Genomic DNA, 22,052 nt, shown 5'->3' with positions numbered 1-22,052 from the left:
TGCTGGATTTGAATTTCGAACCTTAGATGATGGTAGCCTGTTGTGGGGAAAATACAAACCTCGTGATATTATATATGTACCAAGCGCATGTCTGAAGCTCGTTTTATCGTATAACATCGCCAGCACGATGACGGCCACCCACGACAAAACCGTCGTTGTCTCAGTACACAATAATGTTCACCGGAGCGAAACAACTTAAACATTTTTCAGCGACAAATTCACGTGCCGTAAGGCGTACGGAATTTCGTTGAATGAATAAAAGATTGTATGATAATGTGAAACTAGACTTAGTATTCACAAAGGGTCAGCACGATTTGCCATGAAGTTCAGTTTGATTTGGACGATTTTTTTGACAGTTTCTTTCTGGTGTGAGAAACTGGCCCGCTTAAGCGTTTATTTGAATGGTAATTGTTCTGGGATGAGATTAACTGACAGTACATATATTCACATTTATAACACGATCAAGTCTACCACCAGTCCTTACTGTATACTGGTCATAATACCAAATGAAATGACCGAAACGGATCGTGGGCGAATTGAATGCGCCATAGACGTACATTTCATTCGTCTGTCTATTCGTCTCAATTATGTGTGTTTAAAAATGTAATCTCTCTATGTGTCATAAAACAAATGACCCTAATGGCCTAAAACGGTATGAAAAACGCCGCGAAAACAGAAAAAATTGAATTGAATTACACGAACTAATTATCGCCCAAATCGTGATTTACATGAATCGATTTCTTAAAATTGGCCTAAATTCTACATGTCTTCGAGGAATAAACCACAGGTAACCCCTCCCCCCACCCCCACCCTATATAAACACTGTGGTGCGCGTTCGAATCCTATGCTGATAATAATTACGTCAATGACTAGACATCAATAACTGTCAGACTCTTATGTATAAACAATTATATACAATTACAATCAAAAGCTCGTATCTGACCATCCACAAAAACATAATCTCATAAAATCATATGCGGATCTAATAAGTCGAAGCTTCGGTGTGGAGTTTTATAGCCTTTTTGGAAGGACAGCAGTCCAGTTCGGATTTACGTTACCAGTTGGGGTTACATAGTGTCGTATCTCCTCTGGTTTTTACTCTGCTGGAAGTCTTTCACGGGTTACATTTGACCATTTGCCCAGTATCACATTGTCTTTGCTGCTCTGATTTAACTCTCTATGCTGAAAGTCTATTATATTATATAGTTTTCTCTATTTTCGGGACCATTCGATTCCCATATATATAAATCAATTTTCATTCTCTGAAATTCGGAATACTAAAGCAATTGTATTAGCGTTTAGATACCGTTTCCGTCAGACTGTAACTACACCTGGGTATTTTGACCAATTTCTTTAGGATTAGAGGGATTCGAGATATTTTGTTTCCGTACGTAAAGTATGGATTATATACATGTTGATACCGACGAGCAAGGTCTAGATATGAGCTGCCAATCCATAAAGAAGGCCATCTTTCAGTAGCCATGTTGTAGCACAGATGTTAAATACCACTTCCTGTCAAGATTGCGTTTGTTCCGCTATAAGTGAGTTTGAAATTCATTAAGTACAAAGCTGATCTCCAATCTGACGTCAATGATTATAGCTTATGTAAAGTTCTAATTAAAGTGTCATTAAATGGTCGTGATTTTTTTTGGTGGTGGAGGGGGGGGGGGGGCGGTCAAAGATTGCTTAGTATTACCTACTGTTACATTTTAAAATCTGACACGAAAGGTCTTAAGAATTTTAAAGAGATGACGTTGAAATGAATGATCTTGTTTTGGAAGTCATGGACACAGTAACGACGCCCGCTGGTAAACATCACATCACATGTCACATTTGCTGTTATTTGTCTTTCAAACGTCATTTTGTTGCCAAGAACATTGGTTTCTAAACATTGGTTTCGAAAGCAGATTAGCGCGATTATTAAAATATCCTTTTAATAATAGTGTTTACAATACAAAGTTGCGAATTTTCCAGTACCTTTGCGCTATATGTATTAGATAGGAAGTGCTGTTACAATTCAAACGTTCTTTGTAGCTTCGATTACACTGTGCTACCAAACAAAGCAGTCTCAACCTCGGTATATATGCACAGGTGTACATAACAGTCCCCGACTGTTACATAATGGCACAAGTCACATTGCACGTGTCTTCCAGCTGGTCTGTTAAATCCCACCAACGCACACGTCAAATACCGACGAGCTAATATTATGCTTTAAGTTTCACTCTCCGGGGGCGGGTGGGGGGGGGGGGTCATCTGGTAAAAGTGACCAAATTAGCATATATACATTATATATACATGTTTCCGGGCCGAAGAGATTAGGTGCATGATACAAAAGGCAGATGTGACCCGATGTAATACCTGACAGGATGTAAACCATGCATACATCAGTCTGCATCTCACGTAATTAATGTATAATTAATCGAACGACAGATGTCCGTTTCACGCCAGAAAACAGGCCCAAACACATTCGATGCTTTCAGTTTGATTATCTTACTGGTAACCGCTCACCTATGGGGTTTTTTCTACAGCCGAAAAATATGTTCTCGCTTTTGCAAGAACGGTTACTTTGCTGTCTACAAGTTAAGCCATTATATATATATATATATATATATATATATATATATATATATATATATATATATATATATATATATCCATGCATGGTATACCAAGAACACAATGTAGACATGGGCACTGGCATAGCACGTGTGGAGTACATAAATAATTTACATTACATGCTGACTTACGAATTTCAATGCGCAAGAAATTACAAATGAACTTGTATTGTAGTTCATTCAAGATAGGATGATGAAGGCTGGCCAACTAAACACAAAAGGCTCTGACAGAGGCTGACGATAGTTATGTCGTTTACACTTCCATTTAGTAGGGCTCCTGTATATAGCGGTTACGGGGTTCACTCCAAAACCCATCAGCGTGTGTCTAATCCTTTCCATCACCTTGTTGTGTACAGACCTCAGCTGTTTGTGTTTGAGACTTATGTTTAACACCTACATACATGTTAGTGATTTCTATTAATATAAATGCTTTGTCGTATGGCAAACCACCACCCCCCGCCCGCCGAAAATCGCGCATGCAATCTAATTTAAGATTAACTGTGGGGATACCCTTGGTACTCAGGAACGCTGTGATTTGGCAAGAGATCCAGACTCTGCGAAAATAAAATTCGACAGCTAGGTGTGACAGAATCTTTTATTTCTTTGGAGCATCACTGTCAATTTCATAAGTCGAATGGGGTCTTTTCAGATATTCCATATTAGAGTAACTGTACGATAACGCAAAGCCTTAATGCAATGTGGTATGACCTGGAACGCGTGACTTAGCTAGTTAAGAGTATCCAACAGTGTTTCCAGTATCACACAGGCTGGTGGAATAAGAGTCACACTGGCCGATTGACTTACTGGTTGATTGACGGACAAACTTATCCACATTTACGACAAACAGGGTCGTTAATATACATGTATCTATGGATCGAGGTCATTCTGACCTTTGCTTATATAGTACAAAGATAAGAGCGAGCATTACGGAGAATTTACCGCAGCAGCAATAAATATGGGGCCATTATAGAGGGGGCTAATCTAATAAAGGTACCCATATATCTGGTCATGCTATTCCCTGATAATATCCGGCATGTAGAGGTCATAAGGGTGTAGGGGAACATAAAATAAACACATACTGAGAGCCATGTAATGTTTACATTTAGGACAGTATTATATGAGGTAATGTACATTTACTATACAGGCGGTGTTTACAATTATATATATATATATATATATATATATATATATATATATATATATATATATATATATATATATATATATATATATATATATACATTGCATTTGCCACAATTTATAGCACCATAACATCTGGTTTATCGCTTACTTCTAATCAGGTTTCAGTTAAGTCTTTGAGGGTATCAAGGAGTGGGTAACATAGTCATGTTTTTCATATAGTTAAAAAACAAAGTAAACGTGAGCTGTGTCCGGGGGAATATATTCGCTCAGAGGTACCGGAAATGTTTCGAATGTATACACGGCAAAACCACGTCTTAGCTAATACAATTCTTTTATTAGCGCACTTTACAGTTAAGCAATTCGGTTACAGACACTAAGAAAAATTGACCAGCGGCGGTTTCGAACTCATTGAACTCAGCACGGTATCACCCTTCAATCGAGACTTTGCCAAAATCAACTTTAATTTTCTATATCCAAACGTAAGGTTCGTGGGATACAAGTCTGACAGGAACACCACTAGGCAAAATCAACACTGTTTCGTTCATTTCTGATGTTTAATATCTCAGTGTATATATGAACAAAAAGGTTTGTATCAGTGAAACGAGTGAACTGCAAGACAGAACGAACACAATAAGATATTCTGATATATACAACACAATAAATAAAGCTATAGAAGGATTCAAGTAAACTCGGGGTCCGAGTTCACGACATCGCATGGTTTGAATTATGCCAATATTCTACAGTGTACAACAATGTTAGCTCCATTTATACATGGTGTTGAGACCCGCGTCATTTATGCGTTATGTTGAGACCCGCGTCATTTATGCGTTATGTTGAGACCCGCGTCATTTATGCGTTATGTTGAGACCCGCGTCATTTATGCGTTATGTTGAGACCCGCGTCATTTATGCGTTATGTTGAGACCCGCGTCATTTATGCGTTATGTAAATATGAGTGATCAAACAAATTTTTCTGTTTGCCTGTTCAAAATAAACCTTTGAGCATCACGCTATGAAACGCTCTTTTAAGGTACAACCATGCAGCAATTCTTTACGACAACTTCAATTTCAGTTTATTATCTGCTATTCATACAAGTAATTAAACACACACGTCATGTAGGGTATCCATATAGCTGCTAATATTCAATACCTTCCGTTACATAAACAGTTTATAAATTACGGAGATGAAAGAATCGACACTTGCGGGTAAGTTTTACACGTGATATAATCTGGCAGGTGTTTGAAAACTGAAAGTTTGAACGCAAATTTCAATATGCACCTGAGTTAGATTCATGTTAATATATACAATGCAAAGCGCGTGCACGGTAGTTATGTGTTTTGCCGATTATGGTGTCACGTGGTGAACAGCAAGTAGCTTTATTCATCATTCCACACAACCCGTAAAAGAATATCTCCTATATGTCAGAAATATTTATTTCTTTTATTTATTTGAATGTCGACGTTAAGAAAGGTGTTATGACAGATTTTATGGGTGGAACCAGGTCGTTTTTTAAAGTATTTTAGACTATGCAAACGGTCCCACGAGCGTCACCAAGATAATACAGGCAGTGAAATCGGGGGTCAAATTAAGGGTGAATTTTTTTAGAAATAAATACCATGACTTACCATTTCGTCCAGGGACCTGAGATCACATGTTTTGATTTGAGGAGGCGGATCCCCTGCCAGTTCAGCGTCGATTTCTTCCTCCATCTGAACCAAAACTGGAGCCAGCATCCCCAATTTGGCTCCAATCCGAGCCACTTCCAGCAAACACAGCACAACACTGCGCTCATTCTTCCTCAAAACGAGGTCGTCCGTTTCGAAGAGCAGCACTTGGGGAATCCCCAGCTTCCGACACCAGCTGATGAAGTTAGAGATATTGTCGCGGGCTTGGAACGTCTTGGGTTTGACGCCATGTTTGCAGGGGATTCCCCCATCAGGGATTTCGCGGATGAAGTAGGAGCGTAATTCCAAATCCGCGTGAACAATGCGACGCTCGCGTGCGAAATTCTGAACGCTGACCGCGTGATCGCACAGTATCACGCCTGTTTCCAAAACTTCAAAGAAATTATCCACAGAAATATCGATTCTGTACAAACAATAAAACCATTCCGACAGATCTTCTTTCATAGCGTACAGGTATTCATCTTTGCTTTTGAAAGGTTTGAACGGTTTAGGATCGAGCACTAATAGCGTGCCCGAGCCTGCTTCTCCTTCTGTCCCCTCCATACTTCCCCGGGGGTGGGGGCAATAAAAAAACCTAAGGGAGGCAGGTGAAATCTCACCTGAGTATCACAGACCCCCCATCACGTCACATCGTATAATACAGCATTAGCAGCACAAAGGTACAGATTCCACGGTACAGATCAACATAACGGTCAGACCGTAATCCAAAATGCCTGACACACTGACGCCTATGAGGCCGTCATTTATTAACTGGAGTCGTTTGACTATGGCACCGATCCAACAGTCCCGCGAGCTCGGCATCTCGATGACGGTCGGGCAAGCCGTGTAGCTGACATTGACAGGTAATCACCAGGCAGTCACCAGGCTTAAGACCGCCCGACCATTCCTACATAGCCCAAACGGTGTACACCAACTTAGAGGTCCCTACGTGTGGCTGAACTGTCCTCGTGGGGTTGTCCTTTTCTTGGGATCACAGTCCAAAAAGCTCCGTGGTGAGGGGGTATAGGGTGTTTGCACTGCGTAACGGCCTAACGGCTCAACCCTTTACCGATCTGTTTCGTTTGCCCCGCGATGCTCACCTTAACGTCGTCCGTCACTCACAGCTAGTCTATTGTATTAACCGACAAGCGCCAGGTGTAAACGCTGTTCTGTGCCACTCGTCACGTGACCTGGAAAAGAAATGCAAACAGGGGCTGTACTACACATTATGCCACCCGCACCATAGGTAAATAAACAGGTAGCCCTAAAGGGAAAATCTGTAGGCATAAAAGGTTACGCGGTTTGAAGCTATGAATATCTGGATATGTACATGCACGGTATAGTAAACCCGGCTGACGCGTTTAGGCTCTCGACACATAACAACGACTAGTTTGTTGCGAGCGTGTCGCTTGAGTGAGTCCTTGGGCTATATAACTTGGGGGTTGTCCCTTTCGTCGAGCAGCCAGCTAGCGTAGTGTGCTCGGTGAAAATATTTGGGTAGAAATCAATACTGTGCCACTCGACTGGTTTTACAGGCATCGGATGACAGCTAATAAGGAGCGGATGCGAATTAAATTGCAACCCAACTTCAACCCATGCAGGCTTAACTCCGACTTTAACAGCACAAATGTCATTATGTATGAACTAGAGTAAATGAAAGATATACCCATGTTCGCTATAAAAAATTATACATCTCTAAATCTATATTCACGTAATAAAGAATATATACCGATGTTCACTATAAAAAAATTACACATCTCTAAATCTATATTCACGTAATAAAGAATATATACCGATGTTCACTATAAAAAATTATACATCTCTAAATCTATATTCACGTAATAAAGAAACGCCATTATCTTTATTCATGTGATAAAGAAACGTCATTATCTTTATTCACTTAATATAAGCAAATGTAAAAGAAAGAATCAACAGAACGTTTCAATTATGAACAAAAAAGAATCTCTCTCCATTATCCCGTAAACCTGTTCGATTTCCTAGATTTCGTCAGTTTACTCGCAGACATATTCAGTTGTTATAGATATGTAAAAAATATGTAGATATTTATCGCGATCTCTTTAACGACGTACTTCTCAGTTGCACATCAGATTATGCATATCAAGAAACCGACGAAGCGACGCCAAATTTGCTCTGATGGTATGTCCGGACCACCTTATGCTTATCGCCGAACAGGTGTTCGGAAATGAACATTCTGTTTATCCCGATGATAACGCATTGTGAGACTGACTACCTGTTGTTATACGTCTGCGATGCGTGTGGACTGCTTTTATCTCTCATACAGGAATGTCGATGGGTAGACTTTATATACAGGTATATAAACGCGTTTTCTAATTAAAAAAAAAAAAAGAAAAAAAAAAACATGAATAAGTAAAATTGAGTCCATGGGGAATGCATGTATGTGACTGCTATTTTTTTTAGAATCCATTAAACCTTAGCTCTGATAACGAGAAGGAGTGACATGTGTCTCTTTTGAATTACTGACAGTTTATAGTCATATCGCAAACAGTTGACTGTATACTCAATATTCCCCGGTTTTATGTACTAGGACTTTATGGTAGGCCTAAGTGACGTCACGGGTAAAAGTGACGTCACGGGCCTTACCAAGCCACGTGAGCTCTGGGGGATTAATTGCCGTCAAGTCAGTGTAAGATTTAATTCGGTTTACGCAATCTTGCGTTAAGCGTTAAATCTCCTCTCATAACGGCTTTACAACCGTCTGCTAATCCCTGCGATTGGATAAACAGCTGTGATTTGTACAAGATTTACACCAATCTCTTAATTACAACAATTAAATACGCTAAAACGACTGTATACTTTCGACCTCTTATAGGTCAAGGGGATTATAGCAGCCTAGAATATATTAACCCGCTCTACTCGTCCGTTTTATTCGCGGCCGTATTTGCTTACGGATTTACTCACTAGTATTGATTTATTTTTCCAGTTTAAGTGTTTATTTATTTATTTATTTATTTATTTATTTATTTATTTCGATTTTTACACACCTCTGAAGTTACCAGACGAAGTCAGACGGGAACCAGAGAAAAAAGACGGGAACCAAGCACTATCACAGCTGACTGTCATGCGCACTTGATAATCAGAAATCGTCAGTAGCGAAAACCGAAGACGATAAATCAAGAAATAATAGTATTCTTACATTGCGCAAAAAAAAATCAAATTTTGTTTAGTGCTGGAACTGAAGAGACTTCTCCGGGGTTCGAACACGCATTATAATCTATACTGCACAAATGAAAGGGTAACAGTATTGGAAAAACTACGTTTACATAATCTTCTGTCACAGAATATTAACGATGTAGGTAAAAACTTTCTCGGTTTGACTCAAATCAGAATCGAACACAGATATTAAGGCTCTCAGAACTGCAACAACATTAATGTTAAACGTACAGTATAGGAAATCCACTGTCATTGTCTTTTGAATCGTTGATTTTATCGAAATTTGTTTATATCTACAACTTTACACAGCTTTGTATAATAAGGTTAGATTTGTTAAAAAAAAATTACTTCGTCATTTTACATAAGCAACATGCACATGAAAGACTACGAAGTGACATGCGCTGTTGATTTAACACATGAAGTGTTTATGCCACAGTGATTCACACAAAATTACGTGATTACCTTAACATAGTAGAAAAACATATGTGCTCAAAACCCTTTCGGCTTTAGTTGGACTACAGTTTCTTTTCCAAGCGAAATGTATGACCTGACAATAGGTCTATAGTCACAATGAACCTGTACAAAATGGAAATCTGTTACGACTGAGGCATTAACGCAGTCGCTGTAATTTGTCTAGAGCTTCTACATCTAGTAATTAAGTAATTAAATAATCTGTCATGATGTGCATTGATTTCGTAAATGCAACCAAAGGCCAATCATTTTTCACCGACTTTGAAAAGAGTCTCAAAAGATCAACAAAAAGCACGTTCACAGCGAAAAACGCCTAAAAAAACATCACCTGTTTAGAGCAAATGTTCAACAAATCTTACAAAGACCTACACGTACAAATAGCGCAGGCTGTCGTCTTGGGCTGTTCCACACGGTCACGTTGCTGTCACTCACTCCAGTCATCAATTTCATGTCTCACGTCAGACCGACAGCTGAACGAAATCAACACCTCTCTGAAACCAACACCTGGCTGAAACCAGCATGCATGTCCATTTAGTACCGTTCTTCACACCTCGCGCATGGGCTTTACACTTGATTAGCCAATCAGAACGCAGCACATTCCTGATAAAAATTCATTTCAACCGCATATTGTAACCAATTATTAAAGGCTTCGCGAGCGATGGGATTGGACAGGTTCGACTATTATAAGTGTAAAAATCACAGGCGTTTCGTGACAACTTGAACATTTACGCATTTGTGAATACGGTACTTGTTGTGTAGGCCTTATTCACGCTGGAAGGGCGATAACTCTAAGAGTAAAGTTAAAAACTGGGTCGGAAACACACAGTACCACAGCACCACTCTAACGCTGTGCACTAAATGAGGTTTAGTAAAGGTGAAGGTGTGTGAGCTTGAAAAGCGTGTCAGTTAACACAATTAAAAAAAAAAAATAAAGGCAAGAGAGACATTTGTATGAATTAAACTTTTGTTTTCTTATCCTTAGGTTAAAAAGCTAAAAGTCTATTGCTATTAGTCTCCGCGAAAGCCTCGTCTGAGTGAGTAAAGAAAATCTTTGTGCGAATGCTTTTTTTGTCTCCTTAGGTATAAGGTTTCGCGAAAAAAACTGGGAAACCTTCATGCAAAGAGTTTTTCTCACTAGGTTAAAGTCTGCAAGCCCATTGCAATAAGGTTTCACGAAAAAACTGGGAAACCTTTATGCACAGGCTTTTTTCCACTAGGTTAAAATTTGCAAGCCCATTGCAATAAGGTTTCACGAAAAAAAACTGGGAAACCTTTATGCACAGGCTTTTTCTCACTAGGTTAAAATTTGCAAGCCCATTGCTATAAGGTTTCGCGAAAAAAACTAGCAACCTTGAGCAAAGGGGTTTTCTCACTGGGTTAAAATCTGCAAGCCCATTGCTATAAGGTTTCGCGAAAAAAAAAATGGGAAACCTTTATGCAAAGAGTTTTCCTCCCTAGATGAAATCTGTAGGCCCATTGCCATAACGTTTCGTGGAACATCTGGCCTGATGTCATTATTGTAAATCTTTGTGCGAAGACTTTTTTCTTCCATTGCTATAAAGCTCTGAGAAAAGCTGGTCTGGAGTTACAATTAACAGCTGTCCATTGCGATAACGTTAATGAGAAAGTCGGTTCCCGTGTCCGTCCTTTAAACCTTTGTCCCAAGGTTTTTCTCCCCAGGTAAAACGTTGCAAATCCGTTGCTTTAAGTTTTCGTGGAAAGTATGGTCTGGGGTCAGTTTTGCAAAGCCTTTTGGGTAAGGTTTTTTCCTCAGCCCAAAAACTGTAAGACCAGTGTTATAAGGTTTCGCGAAACGTCTGGTCTGAGATCATTACTCTAAATACCGTTGTGTGGAAGGTTTTTCTCTATCTTAGAAAGAGTATGGTTATTTGATCAGTAAAAAGTTTAGGCAAAAGTCTGGCCAGGGGTCAGTATTGTAAACCTTTTTAAACACATTAATTTTCTCCGTAGCCTAAAAAACGTAAAAACGTACATAAGACGTATATTTGACGCCATACAGGATTTAATTTGCTCTACCGGAAGTGAATTTCGTGAGAATCACACTAGTATGTATCTGATGTTAATACGATCACGTGAACCCAGTCATCTGCCACTCTAGAAGATCCTATTCACATAATTATACACAAACAGGGACGTCTCCACTGACACACTGATGGATTTAAAGCATAAAAAATATGCGGAAAATAAAGAGAGAGAAAATTTAATAAGAATACCCTTATTTTCGCGCAGCATCAACACCTTTATAGTTAATGGTATAATTTATAGTCGAATAGTGCATATATATATATATATATATATATATATATATATATATATAAGGCGTACCGTGCATTCTGCAGATCGAGTTAGGGAGGGAAACTTGGTCGTCACTAACGAGGTACTTGACCCAGACTCGAGGATAAGGTCACATGGACTAGAAAAAACGCTAACCTCTTATGTTAGTAATCTCACCTACGCAATGGCATGTCTACTTTAACTGGCCACATACACACACATATATATGTATGAATTAGACATCAGCAATTCTGCATGGTTGCTGGTCTATATTTTACATAAGTTCAGCCCTTTTCCTGGAGGTCATACATACAGAATACCAGCTCCTTCCTTGGCATAGTGTTATCTCGGGATGTCCTGCACTTATATCGTGTTACGCCCGCTGACTGTTGAACAATAATCACTGACAGATGGGACAGACTTATTCTTATCGGGAACATATCGCTGGTTAGGTTGAGGCTTTAAGTCAGACGGTTTGTTAGGGTATTTTGCGAATTTATTTAATAAATACTTCACCTAACTGTGAAGCGTGTGTATGACCCAGTTAATCACGACCTCGATTACACAATTCAAATTATGAACACCAACATTTATGGAGCAATGCATATGAGAGTGATGAGACATCAGTGGGTATACTAAACAAACATATGTAATTCAGTACGGTAAGTTACCATTAATGTATGCGACATGACATTAAACATAAGGACAAATAGACATAGCTGATTAATAATGTGCGTACTTGGTTATACAACCACAGAAAATAATGCTGTGTTTATAAAGGCTCTATATACAACAGGGCAATCATCCACATCCGGGTATGTGACAAGAAGATTGGCTACAGGCCCTACAAATCGGCATCCGTTAGATACGAACTCACGACCTTGTTAATGAGAGGATATCAGTGAACTGAATCGCTAATTAGAGTGATGAAGCTGTATAAAACAAACTGACTACTGACTGACCTCTGTCAGATACGAACTTGCGACCTTTTTTATGAGGGGCTATCAGTGAACTGAAGCGCTAATCAAAACGACGAAACCGTGTAAAAAAGGGAGACCGCGGACGAGGAACACGCATGTACGTGAGATCCGCGCAGGGATGAATCAAAAACAAACTGAGAAATGAATATAATCATAATGCATGGCCTAAATGTTGGGAATCCTTGAGTACGGCGTAAAACACCATTCAAATAAATACATAAATAAATAAATACATAAATAAATAAAAAATGTTGGGTCACAAAACATAACAGGCAAGAGCGACGCTCTAGCTTCTAGCATTAATTGAGAAAATGGATTTACACATGTATTTAATGTAAAACATAACAGCTAGCAATGGGGTGGGGAAAGAGGTGGTAGGGACGTCTAACATATGAAATGTTGTAGTTTTAAAAATGGCTCTCTTACCCCAGGGTGTACGAGACCTCAGTTTCTTATTGCTCATCATGGAAATCTTGCTGTTGTTTTTTTTTTCTTCGGCCCTTTGAGACTCCCCATTTTCTGCAGTGTCATACATGGAACACATATACATGCGGGCCAATAAACCGATAACCCTCTTCATTCAAGAGCTCTGTCATATCTGAGTTATGTGCGAAATTTATTTTCGTACGTGATCTATTTTTATTTTCTGGGTGTTTATGGCGGATCTTTCTCATCATCTGACGAAAAGGGAAAAGTTTTCTGGTGAAGTTACAAGTGTAGAACGCACAGACACAGTACCAGTATCCCGTCAGTTCCGGAGGTAAGTCATTTTCCTCACTAAAAATAACCATTCACATGTATTTTTTACGCTCGCTCGCAGCATGCCTACTTTTGATAACTCGCGCGAAAACTCGACCGTGATGACTGACAAGCGAAATACGGCATTACTCGAACATGCCTCACGGACTTACTCCGGAAACGACCGAGTTCGGCAATAATCATATAGAGTTGAGAGTTCGCATTTTAAGATACGTGCAATGTACGAGATGGACTCGCTCGCTGATTTTGCCGACAATTTCATATTTCACACTTTTTGCATGGTTTTTGCAATGGCTGATTGATCATTAACACTATACAATCTCTGTCTGGTATAGTTCCGTACTGATATATGTATTTCAATATTTATTTTTTAGACTATCAGCTTCCTGCGGATGGTCTTGGATATCTTCTGAGCTCTGCCCGATTTCCCCCCATATTCTAGCCGCTGTCATATAAGTGAAATATTCTTGAGTATGGCGTAAATCACCAGTCAAATAAATAAATATTTCTTGGTTTTATTATGGATTAGATTCGAGCATGTATTAAAAAAATTACCAAAAGTTTGGAAGAATCGCAAGGAAGAGCAAGAAAGCATGACTGGATGGCCCGGTGTGAGTATAATATGACTGGGTGGGGTGTCATGCCTGGTGTCTTCGGCATGATACTTCTGTGGCTGCAGCACTCTGGCGGCATGGACTAGCTCTGCTACGAGAAGACACAGTATGTGTACACACACCTAATGATGCCTCGTCGTTATATAACTAAAAACTTGTTAAGTACGACGTTAAACCCCCAGGCATATATATACATACATTTACACAACCGTATAGGTGAAAAATTCTTGAATATACGGCTTTAAACCCCACTACAGAAAACTAATAAATACAAAATGTAAATGCATATATACACACATTATACCTACCGGTCGAAATTCGAGTATCTTTCGAACACCCGAGGGCCTGATATGTTTATATTCCAGTCAATACACAGGCCACGGTTTGTAAATAAACGCACATGTGCCGCAAAAAGTCCGTCTGGTCTCCCCATGCTGAATCAGCTCATCACCCGGACTGACGACCCGGAACCCACCCCCTCCTGCCCCGGTCTGCCTATCTCCACATGTTTTCCAACTTTCGGAGAGCTGTGTTTTACTGGCAAGGACTTTCCGTTCTACTGAGGCAGGCAGGCAGGGAGAGAGAGGGCGAGAGAGATGAGCCGTTTTGTCAAGCAGAACACACTTCAGCAGTACACACTTCACCGTTAGTCACTGCAGCCGTTCCCAAACACCACGTTACCTTTAGGCTGGTTACTGGGCTGGCTGCAACGAAATGGCCATCAGCGGTGCACTACGCCAACTGCTGCATCTGATGTCTAACACTGAAAATATAGCGATAGAATCAACTACACAAACAAACCCCTATGGTAACATATTGCCATATATATATATATATATATATATATATATATATATATATATATATATATATATATATATATATATATATATATATATATATATAAAATGTGCGTCTGAAATGTGCGCTTATTTCGTAAACAATTGAAAGTCAAAAGTTTGTAAACCGTTTCAATACTTTGCGAAACTTGAGCTAAATATGAGTGTATATGTGAGCCTGTTTTGTCTGTGAGCCAAGTTACATGGGACAAACCTGACAGAAAAGTCATAACAGTGAGGCAAATTATTTAATGCTATGTACAATATTCCGAGCTCCTTCGAATAAAGCGTCCATCTGAGGACACCGGTAAGGTCGTAGGTTCGAACCCAACTGTCGCTAGATGCGCTGCGGCTTTAAATTATCAGTTTTTGAGGTACACGTCGAAAGGGTCTGGTTTACTTCGGTGAGTAAAGTTACCTCCACCCATGTGATGAACCCGGCCGGCATTGTAAAAGTGAAATATTGCTGAGTATGACGTTGATTAATTTTAACAGAAAGTCTGTTGTTCGAGTGATGCAGAATGTCACGCATGTAGCTTTCACGTGACAATGGAAACATATGGACATTTATGAGCAATAACAAACGGATTCACATTTAACATGAACTACTCTGCCCGGTGTCCCCCTCCCATAACACTTGCCGCCGTCGTATAATAGAAATATTCTTGAGTACGGCTTAAAACACCAATAAAATAAATAAATACATTAATGACACGATTTATACACGAATGCACATGCATTGTACGTACGCTGGAGAGATGGTCAAAATGAACGTGTAGGTGCACACCTACGTGTTGCCGTCATCTTGGATAGACAGCAGCTATAGTTCCTTGTTTTCCCCACGTAACTGTCATGCAGGGCTGTAAACAGTATCGCTGGACTTGTAGTGTTGCCTCGTTGACGCATATCACAGCCATGATCTAGCAGACGGTAATGTAACTGTCACTCACAGGCACACATATGGAGGGTATTAGATACATACACCATATGTATCCCCGCACAACCATTTCACATATCCGCAAAATAGGACCAACAGCATTTACACATGTAGCCCGGTATTATAATTTCTTGTGGCACGCTGTTTAATGTATAGGGCTCTCTTCCATCTGTAGGTCTATACTCCACTCCTCCACCCTCGGGCTGAACGGTATCCACAGAATGGCTGTCATTAGCACGTGTACACCAGAAGCATGTGCAGTATCATATCCAAGCCTGGTCTAGGGCAGGAAACGCCAGGCAATTATTTTCAGACTATAAATGTCACAGTCGTTTTGAGGCTATAGCTGTACATGCACGCTCAAAACGCTGCAGACTCGACCGCCATTGTAGAAGAAAGCCTCCGTCTATATACAGCTTTAACCCATTCCATCCATCCACCCATCCCCTTGGAGCGTCTTCGATCGCTTCCCTGCTCCATGCAGTCATCGATATAAAGCGAATGAGTCAGTTACAGCCCACAACACACGTACAGACGGTTCCACCGAGACCCAAACGTTGCCGGCCGCTTCCCGGTGACTCAAAACTCGCACGCTTTGTCTCCCAGCGTAACTGCTATTCTTCACCCTTGCAGACTCTCCACCCAATACCCGCGAAACATCTGAGGGCCGACAACCAGTGGAGCTTGACCAAGTTGCATATGTGCATGGATGTGCATGGTTCTAAAGCCGGCTAGCTACAAGCCAGTATGTTAAAAAAAAAAAACACTTTCAGGAGATTAAGCCACAAACATGAATTGGCTTCCTATTTTTTAACGAGGACAAGCAGCTCTGTCTGTCGGTCCGTCTGTCTGTCGGTCCGTCTGTCTGTCGGTCCGTCAAACTTTTGACGTGGTATCTTTCGTCATTGGCCATCAACTTAGAACGAGGGGGCTTTTTGCTGATGTCAAACCCATTGTAAATTTGCGCTTGTTTTCCTAAGGCTAATTTATTTCTTAATATTATTATATTACTTTATTTTTTATTTTATTTTACTTTTTATTTAGCCGTTTTTAATTCAGTCCTACACGGAACACTGGCTTTCTCTCCAAGCGTTCGTTGGAAGGTCTACCAGTAACGTGCGGATGGTCGTGGATTTCCCCCGGACTCTGCCCGGTTTTATCCAACCATAATACGTAAACACCAGTCGAATACGCAAATATATAAATAAATCCAATCGAGACCAGATTGAACAGTGGAAGAGATATGTGCAAAATTCAAAGAAACTGAATCTTTGATAGGTCTCGATTTCCCACGGGCTCTGCCCAGTTTCCTCCCACCATAATGCTAGCCGCCGTCGTATAAGTGAAATATTTTCGAGTACGGCGTAAAACACCAATCACATAAATAAATCAAATTAATATGCTTCCTGTATTGCCATATAAGCATATCCTCTATAATTTGGGCTGCTCTTCTAAGACGAAGGTCCAAAAAAAAAAAAACCGGTCGCCATCTGAAAATCCAATATCATATTAGTTAAGCCGAACATTTCCCATCGGAAACATATGTCTTTGGGATATATTTGTACGATCTACACATTCTAAAAACTCCGTATCCGGTATCGCGGGTTATTCTCAAGATCAATGAATAGTGGCCATTATCAGTCAACCGTTGTCGTCTGAATGTCTGAATGGAAAATACTATAAAAATAACGAGTTTTGCTCGTACACAATAAAGGGGAAAACACAGACGAAGTGGTCAGCATGCAAAGCAAAGCACTTTGTTTTTCAGTCGAAACTTTAGTCTTCTTATAGCTATAAATTGTCAGTCATATTGTTTATTAAAGTACCATTGTACCATGTATTATATACAAAGTCAATTGTGGTAAACGTGATTAAGTTGACATCTCATTTTGTCTTATTATAACCGTATATGTACTTTGGCAGTTTCCAATCTTTCCAACGTGGAATTACGTGCAGTGACTGATGCAATGTATTATCCGAATGGCTGATTCCACAAGTTAGTCACTTATAATTTCATTTGTAAATTGTCTTTTCGAAAGCAATGAGCTCGTCAAAGGCTTCATTGAACACCACTTGTCTTTCATCAATATGGTGTACTTAAGACCTGTAACTTACCACAGGTCGGTGTATACTATAATTACACAACATATCGTCCCACACACAAAGTACACAACGGTATATCGTCGTTGACTAGCCTAAATCGAAGCTAGTCGGTTTGGTATATGATTAAAGATGGGATCCTCATCTGGCATTTTCAGATGTGACGTCGCATTATTTCACATGTTGTGACATGGACACTTATGGTGCATATGTACCAAGTATACATGGCATAGAGAATGGGTTTGTGGGCGGATCAATACAATAGTAGATGCAGTAACGTCACAGTGATGACGTCATTCATATGACGTCAACACTCAGTAACTATGACTGACTATCCTATCATTCAATTATGACCACGAAGGCCGAAATAATCCGGAAAATGAAACCAATGTATAAACAACAGTTAATGATTACCATGATAAGGTGATATCTAATTATTTGTGGGTTTTGTGTTTGTTTGTCGCGTGGCCTGAATTATTCTAATCACCGGCTGATGCCTCTTGGTAAATCTAGCGTGTAGGTCTGCTTGCGAAGGCTTGGCAAATACTCCGCTCTGTGTCCTCGATGTATAATGCCTCTATAGCCCTAACAACGGCCGAGATAATACGCTGTAGATAATATGAAACGATAGTTACCAGTAGCTCTTGTTTCGCCTCAGCTATTCTTAAACTTTTAACTTTTCCAAGCCGATTTCCATTCATATAGGGGTAACTCTGGCCCATTAAGCAGTAACTCACTGCGGCTATCAGGGACATCGAAGTCGCGAGTTCGAATCCAGCTCTCGATGTTTTGGCTGCGCTTTTAAATCGAGAAGTTTCCCAGGTAGGTCGGTGATAACTCTGTGCACTCTGTGCAAAATTGAGTGAATAAATCAAGTTTTGAGTTAAACGTGACACCTACATCTTACGCATATGCATGTCCACTAGTGAAAGGTCCTTGTTATTTTATAACTTACGATCATTTAAGCTTTTCAGTCACTGTAATATATTTGAATTTAACACTGTTACTTAATTTGACCTTAATTCAGGCCTGGAGGCTCCTCATATTAGAAATGATACTGGCTTTGTAACATTCCTCGCACAAGCGCGTATTCCATGTATACAGTTCGTGTTGTATCTTCAGGTATACTTGCATATAAATTTTGTTTCGGAACTAACACTTGTTATATCAAAAACGTAGAATAATATAGCAACTGAACAATAAAAAACAACAAAGATACATTTACCTTTTTAAGCCTTGAAATTCCAGTGTGTAGAGAGTCCAGCAAAAAGACAACTGTGTCAACTTAAATTCTGAAACTCACGAACTTTTACAATATATACATAATAATACCATAATTTGGAACATTCCTTATTGACGTGTTTACCTAAAGCCAATTATTTCCTCATTTATACGATTTAGGGAAGATCCACAAGTATAATTACACTGGTAATTAAGTGAAGCCGCAATATATACAGTCACTTTTCAACTGCCCAAATAATTCAGGCATCATTTCCTAATGGCGATATTGGTATGGTGCATGACCTCATCATCAAGTTTTATTGACACGCCCGACCACGATGCAGTCGGTTATACAGTACAGTTCTTCTAATTTTTAGGTCAGATATTAGTAGTGCTGAAAGGGGAAAAAAACATTTTTCTCTCATTTTTTGTTCTGGAAAAGTGAAGATATGTATATGTGGTTCATTAGATAGGCTAATCATGTTAGAAAAGAGAAACTGTGTGCTATGTAACAATTACATGTATAATGGTTAAACAAAGCAGACCAGATGTCCCAAAAATGAGAAGAATCGCAGTACGTGTAAAACCTCATGATCCTCTTAGCTTATATGCCGCTTATACACTCGACTGGATCTAACAGGAACTGGAGATGTCCATTTGGTCACATATATGCGGTTCTACAGCATTTGGTATAAGATAACAAACCACACAAGTCAGTAGTGTTAAAACGTGAAACAAGACTTGGTATGTGGACATGCACGTGAAAGATGACCTGCTGTATGCTGTCACGTAAAACATGATTGAAAAAGAAAACCAAATATATGTGTATGTTGAAAAACGCGGTATGTTGACAAAAAGGACTGCAGATATGTTGACAAACCCTTAAAATAGGACTGCAGATATGTTGCCAAACATGTAAAACATTACTAAAGATATTCTGATGAAGATGTAAAATAGGACTCCGGATGTGTTGACATACCCGTAAACAAGACGGCGGATGTGTTGACATACATGTAAAACAGAACGGCCGATTTGTTGACATACACATGAAACAGGACATCATTTATGTTGACCAACACGTAAACCAGGACGGTGGATATGTTGACATACACGTAAAACAGAGCGGCTGATTTGTTGACATACACATAAAACAGAACATCATTTGTGTTGACGAACACGTAAAACAGAACGTTTTTATGTTTTTATGCAGATGTGTTGACGTAAACCAAGATTCTCAACTGAATGGAAACCAGTTTCTCGTCGGAATTGTCAAATTCTATACAACTGGTGTTCTGTAAAGGCACAATAATTTAAAGTTTGGACATCGGACATTTACACAGATCTTCGATTTTGTCTGAAAACTGCTATTTGAAGCTCGCGTTGGATGCAGAGATCTCTGTATTTGCTGTTCTCTCTTGAAGAGACGTTTTATACACCGGAGACTGTTCGCAAATGTCCGGCTTAAGCCATCCAGACTGAACTCCATTAAAGCAAATGAATGCACTTTCCGAAATCAGTGTTTTCTAACAGTTTCAATTCGCTCAGAATTACAAAAGTTAACGTATGCACGAAAATTAATGAGCGTGGCCATATGTGGATGTATAGAAAGCTGCAAATTTCGTGCCCTTACATTTGATTTCATTCTCCACAAAAGCATGACGTCACAGAACATACACGCAGGCCTTTGAAACCCGTGTGTGGGGCATCCGGTTGACCTATTTGCAACAATACTGATAATGACTGGTCAAATGCATGTTCTTGAGTGACATTTCGTAAAACGATCCGCTCCAAGGTTGAATATTTAAGTTCCGGTGACATCACGTTATCACCATAGGCATAATTCACAGAAAGGTGTCGAGAAACACGGTTTTCTAACATAATTCGATTCCAAACACTGGAATTTAAAAATCTATTTTATGTGATTATGCTTTAATGCTATATGGCGACTGCTTTTTCACTTATTCTACATGGCGGGTCAATATTAAATCACTGACGTTTGGTATTTCACTAGCAAACTTACATTATATCACATTAAACTTATATGTGAAGTACATATAGGCGCACCATATTAGCGGAATACTTCGTAATTGGCCACATGAGCGTCGTCGACCCCTGAAATCTACAACATGCAAAAATGCGTTATTAATACCAGATATATATTCTGCGGGCAGGCCATACTAGTAGCCTCTTCGACTATGCTGTTCTTTGTGTAAGATTGCTCCCATTTAATTCGAAACTTCTGTCGAAGGTTTCCTTCGAAATTTAGGTTATAGCCTAAATGCTCTTGGACTGTAGTAGGCTTGGTTTTTTTTTTTTCAGTTGTGACGTCCCCAGTGGCCCTCCTCAAGAACATGTGGAAACGTGGAATTGAACTTTGCCCTTTCTTCGTGAAGTATGTGCTTTGATTTACTATTGGAATGATGTTTTACGGTATACGACGACAACAAGCATATGAAACACCAAGACAAGACAGCATACGCATGTATGGGAGGTAACCGGGTTGCCCAGAGGAAAATACAGCTCTTAGTCAGGTTCCTGACAAACACCATGAATGTCACAACTGAACAAGCCAGAGCTGGATTCGAGCCATGGACCTCAATGGCCAGGTGCCGATCGGCTCAGCCCAGAACAACGAACAACGAATTAGACATCGACAGCTCAAGAACGCGTGGGTATATACATCCGATCTTTGGCATGTTACTCAAGAACTTTCCCAGGTGTGAAGTAAAGATGTGCAGAACCAAGCTGGTGAAGGACAAGTGGTACGCAAACAGCCACACGAGCAGTCACTGATCACCTTAATATAGTCACTAATTCTTATGAACGACAAGTCTTCAATCAACGAACGTTACGTTGGGCAAGATATGATAGCGTCAAGATAAGAGGCCATATTTCATCGGTTACGTGTGACCATTTGCCAGCTATCAAACTGTCGTCGATGCTCTTGTTTTCCTCTCTATGCTGTACATCTTAATTATATTGACCACTTCAATATTGTAAAAATATTTTTGAATACGGCGTAAAACACCAATAAAGTAAATAAATAAATAAATAAATATTGTCACCAATTCTTGTGAAAGGCAAGTTGTCTTCACGAACGAACGTTACATCGCACAAACGAGCTTCGATGACCACTTATTGTTATCGACCTATAAATTCCCTGTCCAATGTTGGGTGTTGAACCCGGGCATCGCGCATCCAGATCGCTTCGATGGCCTAATG

The 22,052-nt window shown here is 39.7% G+C and overlaps 1 protein-coding gene across 1 annotated transcript in view; it reads right to left on the bottom strand.

Annotated features, from left to right (window-relative positions):
- LOC135476907 (GAS2-like protein 1) overlaps window positions 1-6,175 on the bottom strand; it is a 33,907-nt gene extending 27,732 nt beyond the window's left edge. The window contains 1 exon segment of the mRNA XM_064757052.1: window positions 5,384-6,175. Within this exon segment, the coding sequence (XP_064613122.1) occupies window positions 5,384-5,986 (603 nt within the window). The 5' untranslated portion in view covers window positions 5,987-6,175.
- Window positions 6,176-22,052: the final 15,877 nt, after the last annotated feature.

Source organism: Liolophura sinensis, chromosome 10 (genome assembly GCF_032854445.1).
Source record: "Liolophura sinensis isolate JHLJ2023 chromosome 10, CUHK_Ljap_v2, whole genome shotgun sequence".
In the NCBI taxonomy this organism is placed as follows: Eukaryota; Metazoa; Mollusca; class Polyplacophora; order Chitonida; family Chitonidae; genus Liolophura; species Liolophura sinensis.
Note: the sequence above shows the minus strand (reverse complement) of the source record. Positions and strands in the feature narration are given on the sequence as shown.